Source organism: Neofelis nebulosa, chromosome 7, assembly GCF_028018385.1.
Source record: "Neofelis nebulosa isolate mNeoNeb1 chromosome 7, mNeoNeb1.pri, whole genome shotgun sequence".
Classification (NCBI taxonomy): Eukaryota; Metazoa; Chordata; class Mammalia; order Carnivora; family Felidae; genus Neofelis; species Neofelis nebulosa.
In genome coordinates, this window is record NC_080788.1 from 145,115,996 (window position 1) to 145,126,128 (window position 10,133).

At 55.1% G+C, this 10,133-nt stretch overlaps 1 protein-coding gene across 1 annotated transcript; it reads right to left on the minus strand.

The window, feature by feature from the left end:
* Positions 1–635: 635 nt before the first annotated feature.
* Positions 636–6,441, minus strand: HSP90AA1 (heat shock protein 90 alpha family class A member 1). The gene is made up of 11 exons (XM_058740293.1): positions 6,282–6,441; positions 5,738–5,899; positions 5,277–5,643; positions 4,780–4,913; positions 4,172–4,492; positions 3,799–3,964; positions 3,452–3,642; positions 3,193–3,340; positions 2,685–2,953; positions 1,994–2,327; positions 636–1,820 (listed from the first exon to the last, which is right to left on the minus strand). Exons 2-11 carry the CDS (start codon positions 5,897–5,899, stop codon positions 1,711–1,713), a joined length of 2,202 nt encoding a protein of 733 aa, XP_058596276.1. The 5' UTR covers positions 6,282–6,441; the 3' UTR covers positions 636–1,710.
* Positions 6,442–10,133: the final 3,692 nt, after the last annotated feature.

Below are 10,133 nucleotides of genomic sequence, written 5' to 3' on the forward strand. Positions count from 1 at the left end.
AGTTGGATCACTTACACGCAGGTTCTCCGTTTGTGGATTCCCTCAAACACCTCTTCCTGCAGGCTTCAGCTTTCTTACCAGACTAGGGAGAAACTTGCTCTTCAAGGCCTCCTACAGGCCACTTGCACGCCCTCCTAACTGGGAACATCTTCCACTAAATGCAGAACAGCCAAACAACTTTGGGCTTTGGGGATGAACCTGGACTCAGATACTGACCCCTCCACGTAAGCAACTCCCGTTTGCGGGAGGAGAGGAAGCTCTACCTCGGGGGCTTTTAAGGATCAAACGTGACTTCCGTTCACCTGGCACTTAGCAGCCGTCCTTCCACCGCCCCAAGTTCTCTCCCAGCCCATCCCCCTAGATTCTACGTCACGGTCTGCAGGGGATCTTCGCCTCCAAATCCCGTGTGGACCCACTACTACCCAGGTGCCGAAGGCTGATTTAGTCCCTGCTGCTCCCAGTGGGGAGCCCCACTGACGAGGCCGGTTCTCCCCACCCCGCCTGCTGCCGCTCCCAGGGGTCAGAGACCACCCCCCTCCACGCATCTCGCCAGAGGCTCAGTGAAGAGCCAGAGAATAAGCGGATTTCAGATGGGATGGAATTAGAGTTGCTAAAGAACGCGGGAGACACAAGGCTGAGGCATTAAGGAGCTATATTTAGGGCATAAGGCAGGTCTTACAAACACTACAGAAAAGCCGTTTGGACGTAAAAACCCAAGGAGAAAGGAGTCATTAGGAAATGTAACATAGGACACAGAACGCATGTTGTGTGACGGTCCCTTCTCTTCCGTGTGGTTCCAGAATATGCTCCTGACCCCAGAGCCGCCACCTGAGCGCGCACTGGGAAGGTCACAGACGACTTCAGGCCGGCAACGTCAACCACCGCCCTCTGTCTCCCAGCAGGCAGCATGTGTGCACCCCAATTTTTACAACCCGGGGCCACCCTGTATTTTGGAACCCCACTTCCCCACACAAAACATTTTCGCAGAGCTTTTTTTAAATTTGTTTGTATTTGTTACAACCTTTTAAAGCAGAATGTGTCTCGAGCACTACATTTCCACTCACGAAACTTGCGGAGTTATTTCCCCAACAGCTTCACAACGCGCCTAAGCAGCCTTCGAATTTCGCTACTCTAAACAACGCTCTTCTCTTTGGAAAACAAGCCCTATAGTTACTCCCATCAAGTTGGTTCGGTTTAACACACTAGTTTCTAGAGGCCTGGTACATGCAGCAAATAACTACAGGGGACAGAAGATTTAAAAAGTAAATCCTAGAAGGTGAAAGTTGTTTCAACCGAGATTTCTCTTTTAAACACCAAGGTATAGCTCAGAACACTTCAGTGACAGACGAGTTTGGTCTTACTAGGGAATCCACTTGTCGCGAACACTTCAGACCACGCGGTTCACGGGAGGTTACGTACACCTTGTGACAAACGTTACCTTGTCCTGGAAGAGCAGCCAGCGTGGCACTAAAAAAACAAAACATAACCCAAAAAAACAAACAAAACAACTAGCCGGGCTTTAGTTTCTACGCATCACAGTATCACACTCGAACAGAAAGAAATCTTATCTTCCCCGTAAGTAGCTCTCGTCATGCCTTACAGATTTTTAAAACGTTAACAAAAATAAAGAAAAACATCCTTGAAAATAGATCGTTGGAGGGAACGGGATAAAGCATCGAGTACATATACAAGGAATCCTCGGGGCGGCGCTCAGTCGACTTCTTCCATGCGCGACGTGTCATCGTCGCCTTCCAGGGGTGGCATCTCCTCGGTCACCGCGGCACTGCTGTCATCAGCGGTGGGGTCATCTTCGTCGATACCTTTTCGAAAAGGAAACCCTCAGGTTACACGGTCCTGAACCAGCGCCTGGCATCAGCCTGGCACCGCTCTCGGGGCGGGGGGGGGGGGGGGGGGTGTGCTGGCTCTTGCGAGATGACCTCTTCGTCAGGGGACCCTAAGGGGTTTCTCACACAGGGTGCCTGGCGAAGCTTACCCAGACCAAGTTTGATCATCCTGTAGATCCGGTTAGCGTGTGTCTGTGGGTCTTCCAGACTGAAGCCAGAGGACAGGAGCGCGGTTTCGTAGAGCAGGATGACCAGGTCTTTCACGGACTTGTCGTTCTTGTCCGCCTCCGCCTTCTGCCGCAAGGTCTCGATGATGGAGTGGTCGGGGTTGATCTCCAGGTGCTTCTTCGCTGCCATGTAGCCCATGGTGGAGTTGTCCCTTAGGGCCTGGGCCTTCATGATCCTCTCCATGTTCGCCGTCCAGCCGTATGTGCTCGTGACAATGCAGCACGGGGAGGTCACCAGTCGGTTTGACACAACCACCTGCAATGAAAACGCGAAGTGAGGACTGGGTCTAGAAAAGTCCCTCTACCACAGCTTTATCGTAAAACGGAGGGACTCCCGCTACTGTATTCACAAAATGTGAAATGCCACATACAGACCCAAGTACCCACAACCCTCTCCCTGCACATCCTGACACCTTTTAGCTCCTTCAAGACAGTAGAGGGCCTTCCTGCTCATTTAGCGGGCCTAATTTTCTGCTTGTGTCATACTGTAAAAGCCGAGAGAACTTGGGAGAAAGGGGCTGTATGTTCGGACAACCTGAAAAACACCTACGGGCCTTTCAAGATCACACCCACAATTAGGAAACCCAAGTGGAAGGAAACCACGTTCACCCACCTTTTCCACTTTTTTCTCCAAGATGTCCTTCATGATCTTGCACAGGTTTTCAAACTTTGTCTTCTTCTCCTCCTGTTTCTTTTTCTCTTCTTCATCTTCCGGAAGTTCCAAGCCCTCTTTGGTGACGGACACTAAAGTCTTCCCCTCAAATTCCTTCAGCTGTTGGACACAGTACTCATCGATCGGCTCGATCATATAGATCACCTCCAGACCGTGCTTCCGAAGACGCTCCACAAAGGCTGAGTTCGCCACCTGGTCCTTGGTCTCCCCTGGGGCATTAGTAGAAAGTTACACCTTCGCTTAACAGGAAGCGGTGTCGCTTCCTCAGGACTTTTCCCAGTCTCGTCAGCTCAAACCACAGATGCGCCCACAGACGTGGCGCACGTGGTCTGGCCGCGGTTAGTACCCAGGGGTTGACATGGGACCCCACGTGCCTAGGGAACACACCCACGGTCGCCAGGCGGTGCCGTGCCCGGAACGAGGCCATGACGGCACGCCGCTCGCTCACCTGTGATGTAGTAGATGTGTTTCTGGTTGTCCTTCATCCTGGTGCAATAGTCCTTGAGAGACACCATCTCGTCACCAGAGGCAGACGTGTAGTAGCGCAGCAGCTCCGACAGCTTCTTCCGGTTCTGGGAGTCCTCGTGGATTCCGAGCTGCAAGACAACGCTCGAGTCAAGTCTCCTCCGCCTCAAAAAAAAAAGTCACTGAGAACCAGAGAAGCCGGTTTGATTACCGCTGGGAAGGACCAGGCTCTTTCCACGAACCTTAATGTTCTTCGAGAACTGCTCGTAAAACTTCTTGTAGTTCTCTTTGTCTTCGGCCAGTTCGGTGAAGAGTTCTAAGCACTTTTTGACCAAATTCTTGCGGATAACTTTTAAGATCTTGCTCTGCTGCAACATCTCCCGGGAAATGTTCAGGGGAAGATCCTCGGAGTCCACTACGCCTCTAATGAAATCTGGGAAAAAATAAAGTCGTCCCCAGGACAAAAATCAACAAACTCCTACACCCCAAAAACCGAAGGGGATTTCCTGCCCCACAGGCCCGAACCAACGCCCCGGAGCGGAGAGGTCCCCACGCTCAGACTTCACACCCGATCGTCCTCGGTACTCACTCAGGTATTCCGGGATCAGCTCCTCGCAGTTATCCATGATGAAAACTCTGCGCACATACAGCTTGATGTTGTTCTTTTTCTTCCTGTTTTCAAACAGGTCAAAGGGAGCACGTCTTGGGACGAAAAGCAGGGCTCTGAATTCCAACTGTCCTTCGACCGAAAAATGCTGTAACAGAACACACACCAAACCATCAAGCGATGATGCAAGCGACTTTGACTTCAACTAGAACTCTCGTGGCGCCAGAACCGAAAGCACTTCCAGGGAGAGGTCAAGGGCCGGGATGGCCAAGTGCTCAGCCACGACCCTTGATTTGACAAGCTCCGACAAGCCGCCTGCAGAAGCAGACCAGCTCTGAAACACTTTGACACTCACCTTCACTGCCAAGTGATCCTCCCAGTCGTTGGTCAAGCTCTTGTAAAATTCTCCATACTCTTCGTTAGTAATGTCGTCAGGGTTTCTGGTCCAAATAGGTTTGGTCTTGTTCAGTTCTTCTTGATCGATGTACTTCTCCTTGATCTTCTTCTTCTTCTTCTTGTCTCCGTCCTTCTTTTCTTCCTCCTCCTCGTCGGAACCAACATCTTCTATTTCAGGTTTGTCATCGGACTCCTTCTCTTCCTTTTCTTTTTCTTCCTCTTTCTCTTCCTTTTCTTCAGCCTCATCATCACTGACCTCTTTATCCCGCTCCTTCTCCACCTTCAAAAGAACATGAGAGATCACGTCACCTTTTGCATCCTGGAACTAAACGGAGCGTATGCGCTTATAACCAAAGCCCAAATTAATCAGCCACACTCAAAGGTTTGGTTAAATAACTAGAAAACCACTCAGTAACATTTAACGCATCTACCTAAACAATCCTGGGTACCTTGATAGTACAACAGAACTTCAGACTAGCCGGGTCAACACAAGTTTGGATTTTTCCCTCAGTAGATTCAAGAACCACCTTAGTTTGTTAACTTTACATAAAAAACAAGGACACTCACAAAGAGAGTGATAGGATAGCCGATAAACTGAGAGTGTTTCTTCACAATCTCCTTTATTCTTCTTTCCTCCAGGTATTCCGTTTGGTCTTCTTTCAGATGCAAGATAACCTTTGTTCCTCGACCCATAGGTTCACCTGTAAAGGAAGGAAAAAAGTGGACTCCACCTCAATCTGAATGGGCAAACCAAAGTGTGGGGGGGGGGGGGGGGAGGATCACAATTCAGCTCCCAATGCCATACACACCCAACAGCTTCTGAGCACGTTTAGGAAAGGGGGTTAACGCTGCTATGGATGAAAGGCGTCCCATGGGAGTTTAACTGCCTTGCCCCAGCGACATCAGTAACCAGATCCCTACCATCGCACCATCATGTGCTTACCAGGCATGCTCCCAAAGAAGCCAACGAATTTTTGCCAATTCCACAGCATCTTCAGGGGCCCCCTTCCTACAGCACCCGACCCTCCCCCGCGACCAAGTAAATCGTTCCACCAGGTGCCTACCTGTATCAGTCCTGACTGTGAACGACCCTCCTGCAGAAGACTCCCAGGCGTACTGCTCATCATCGTTATGCTTGGTGATCACCGTCACTTTCTCGGCAACCAAATAGGCAGAATAGAACCCGACACCAAACTGGCCGATCATAGAAATATCTGCGCCAGCCTGCAAAGCTTCCATGAACGCTTTGGTCCCAGACTTGGCGATTGTACCGAGATTATTGATCAAATCGGCCTTGGTCATGCCAATCCCGGTATCCACGATAGTGAGGGTTCGATCTTGCTTGTTTGGAATGAGATTAATGTGCAGCTCTTTCCCGGAATCTAGCTTGCTGGGATCAGTCAAGCTCTCGTATCTGATTTTGTCCAGGGCCTATCGGAGAAACACACGCCGGTGAGCACAGAGCTCCCGGAGGGTGGGACGCACACACCGGGACCGCGACCCCGTTCCGCAAGCCGACACTCACATCGGACGAGTTGGAAATCAGCTCGCGGAGGAAAATCTCTTTATTCGAGTAGAAAGTGTTGATGATCAGGGACATCAACTGGGCGATCTCCGCCTGGAAGGCGAACGTCTCCACCTCCTCCTCCTCCATCGGCTGGTCTTGGGTCTGGGTTTCCTCGGGCATCTGCAGAGACCGCGGGGCCGGTTACGCGGCGCCACAGGCCTCCGGGAGGCCCGGCCCGCCGACAAAGGATGACCTCATTTCCAGCTGCGACGCCGAGGCCCGCGCGCACGCCGCCAACGGGCGCCGCAGGCCCGCGGGGACCCCCGCCCGGAGCCGGAGCCCCGGGGCCGCGGCGGGGTGGGGGTCCCCGCGGCGCGCCCTCCCCACCGCCCCTCCGGGCCTCCGGGCCCCCATACGCGGGCGGGGGTCGAGGACGCGGCAGGCCAGAGGCCTCCGCCGCCCAGAGCAGTGCCGCGCCGCCCCGCGGGGCCCGGGGACCCCCCGGGAGCCGCCTCCGCGCCCGCCGCCCCCCCCCACAGGCACCCCCCAGTCGCCCCCTCACCTCGGCTAAAGGACCACACGGGCTCCGCGACGACGCAGCACCAGGACGCAGAAGCAACTGGCGCGCCGCCCCCGCGCTCCCTTTATATAGACGCGGGCCCGCCCGGCGCGCGGCGCCTTTTCCAGAAGCCTCCCGAACCTTCCGGAAGAACCCTCCCCAACCGCCGCCGCGGCCGCGCGCCTGCGCCTGCGCCCTGGCCACGGCCCCGCCCCTCCCCCGGGCGCGCGCGGGCCCGCCCCGAGCGCTCCACCCCCAACGGCCGCCGCGCGCGTCCCCGCGCCCGTCTCCGTGCGCCTGCGCAGCCCGGAATTCTCGCGAAGGTCTGGCGCCTTCCGGGACTACCGCCCCCAGCCCTGCCTCCCGCCGGCGCCCCTGCCCCCTCTACCCCGGGCGTGCGCCGCGAGCTCGGCGCGCGCGGGCGCAGTGGCGCCACCCAGGCCCGGGACCGGGTATCCGCAGCCGTTGCCTCTCTGAAGTCTGTAGAAGTAATTTGCCTTTTTTAGGGTGTCCCCAGGCGGTGTAGGCTTCGGGACTCTCGGCGCCAGCCACCAGGGGCCCCGGGCCAGTTCTAGGGCTCTGAGGCCGGGGTCAGGGTCTCGGGGAGAGAGGAGTCCGGCCCGCAGGTATACGCCTGGGGCAGTGATCAGAGGCTCGGGGCTGGGGCTACGGCTGAGGGTTCGGGAGTCCCATGCCACGTCTCTAAGGCCGGGGCAGCGACTATGGGTTCACGGTCCTGGAAGTGGGGCAACAGGTGCCCGCCAGAGCCTCGTGGTGCGGAAGCCCCCCCTGCCCACAGCCTGGTTAAGAGGTGCCAAGGCGCTGGGCCCTGACAGGTGTGAGGGGTGACCGGGGCATGTGCGTGGGGTGGCCAGGCCGACCCCCGTTTCTGCCCTGAAGCAAGGGAGCCTCCAGCGACGCGGGGGTCTGTTTGGGCCAGGGGAGCCCCTGGAGCCTGGTCGGACTCCAGGGACCCGGTTCTGACCGTGGGACGAGGAGCGAGGAACACCGGCAGGTGACAGGGTCATCCCCTGCCTCTCCCCCATTGCCCTGGAACCTCCAAACGCAGGCCGCGGCTGGGGTCGGGGGCTGGTCCTTTTCTTACGCGGTGCACAGGGGGAAATGCTGAGATGGACCCTTAGGCCTGGATTCTCCAAACCCATGCTCCATCCCTTGGGACTTTCTGCCTTTTTTTTTTTTTTTTTTCCTTTTCCTTTAGTTTGAGTAGAATGTAGCGATTCTTCACTTATAATATCCAGGGCTCATCACAAGTGCCCTCCTTAATCCCCATCACCTCTACTTGCTTTTGGTTTGCCCTGAAACGGTGTCCTTCACACTGGTCTGGAGTTTCCGGATCGGTGAACGAATGCGTGCTCGCCCAGTACACCCACCAGAATTGTGTAAAGCCCTTTATTGCCTGTTTTACGTAACTTGAGGTATCCATATGAAGTATCTAGCTCGCGGTTTGGGGGACTAACTCGCTCCCAAGGCCAATTTCTAAATGGGGATTCCTAGGGGATTTTGAACAATGGCAGGTGAGAGTCGTAAGAATCTTGGAGTGGAGGGGCCCTTGGACGCCACCCAAGTCCATACCAGGTGGCTTCTGATTTGAAGGACCCGCCTGGAGCACTGTGTGTCCCAGAAAAAGAGCTCAGCCCTCGACTTCTTTGTTGCTAGCTCCTCCCAGCACTCCGGCCTCACCCTCCCCCGGGAACAATCTGGAAGCTCCTTACGTTGTAAACAAACCTGACTGAACTCTCCTTACACTTCCTCATGTCCCGGAAAACCCACTCTTCCCCGAACGGGGTTTTCAAAGTGGGGCTTGAGACCCACCGCGGGTGTGTGAAATCGAGGCAGGGGCGTCTTGACTAGCATTAAAAAATAGGAGAAATAGAATGGAAACTTCCAGCCACGTGGTCAGGGGAGGCTGGGGGGGGGGGGGTTGTTCTGCATTTGCTGGGGCGCCTTGTAAAACGTATTTGTGACCCCATCTGTGTCTGGGAGCTCTTGCCCGGGTTTTCCCTGCAGCCTGGGCCGGGAGGGGGCAGGGGAGAGGAGACAAGGAGGAGGGGCAGTTAGCAGGCTGGCTCTTCGCTGTGCCAAAGCCCTCTCCACCTGGACCGCACAGGGGCACTCCTGCTCCCGACCCGGAGACCTAGCCCACTTCTTCCTTTCCACCCCACTTCTGTCACAGCCCTGGGGAAGTTTCAGGTTTCTTGTAGGTGAGCCATTCAAGGCCCCAGCTATGACATTCTCGGTTTCTGGAGACTTCACCTGCCTCTGCTCCACAGAACTCAGCCCAAGGTCACTCCTGGGATCATTGTTGCCCAGCTGATTCCAACTTGAATAACCCTCCCTCCTGCCACATCCTCCTGCCCTTTCAAGCTCTCTCCTGCCTGTCTGTCTGCCTTAGTTACTAAGTAAAAGAACTTTCTCCTCCTGCCCCTTCTTGGCCTCTGGGCAACACGTTACACCAACCCCCATTGCCCTGGGGATCTCTGCCTCAGTTCCACCACCAGCGTGCTGGCTGCCCCGCCCCGCTCTCCGGCCTTTCTCTGGAGCTGTTGGAACAGGACCTCTGTGCAGATGATGACAGAGAAGCCTGGGCCGGGACCATTCTAGTGCCACAGCTGGACACTGAGCTCACTCATTGCCCCACCTGGCTGGTCTTCTGGGACTCACTACTCAGCTAGCCAGCTATCCCACCAGCTTCTAGAACGCCCAAGCATCCCCATGGGGATCTGGTGTGAGCCCTGCCGTTTCTGCCTCCTGAATGCCTCTCGAATCCATCTGCTGCTTTCCAACTCCGTTGTCCACTTCCCTCCCCTAGTCCCTCACCCCTGTCACCACAACCAGTGGCTCGTGGAAAAGACCTCCATAGCCACCTAACTGCACCTGTCTCCACCCTGTAGCCTATGGTCCCCCATGCTCCTTGTCACTCCTTTCTAAACTTCACTGTGAACTACCCCCACGGGGCTGCGCACAAGTCATTACACTGAAAGAAACATACCAGTCACTGATGGAACTTTAGAAAATGCAAGCCTGGACACCATTCCCTCTTTTTTTCTTCTGAGTAATGTCCCCGTGGACCGTCACCTCCATCTCCCCAGGGGCCCTTCCCATCCCGACTTACCTATCAGGCCCAATCCCCTGTATAAATAGGTTCTCAGAGTGTGAGACACCCCCCCCCCCCTCCCCAGCGTGGCGTGTGCTCCTCCACTCCAGCCAGTCCTCTGACTCCTGCTCTCTCATGCCCCCCTCACCTCCTTTTCCACCCAGTCTCCTCCTGCTCCCTCTTCTGGGTTCTTTTTTTTTTTTTTTTTAATTTTTTTTTTTTTAACGTTTATTTATTTTTGAGACAGAGAGAGACAGAGCATGAACGGGGGAGGGTCAGAGAGAGGGAGACACAGAATCTGAAACAGGCTCCAGGCTCTGAGCTGTCAGCACAGAGCCTGACGCGGGGCTCGAACTCACGGACCACGAGATCATGACCTGAGCCGAAGTCGGCTGCTTAACCGACTGAGCCACCCAGGCGCCCCTCCCTCCTCTGGGTTCTGATCACATATCCAAATCCTAAATATTTGTGGAACTGGTCCCAAAGTGATCTGCTGTCCAGGGAACCTGACCATTTTCTTTCTTCACTTGAACCCTCCGGTGTCCCTCTGTTAAGCTGGAACGCAAGACTCTGTTGGAATGCTGGACTCTGGATCCAGGGGCTCTGGATTCAAGTGTCAGATCTGAATCTACCTGCCCATGTGACCTGGGCAAGTCACTGACTCTGTAACATGCCTGCCTCTGTAACATGGGCATGAGAAGACTATGCTTGTAGGGTTGTGAGCCTTACGCGAGCAAAGT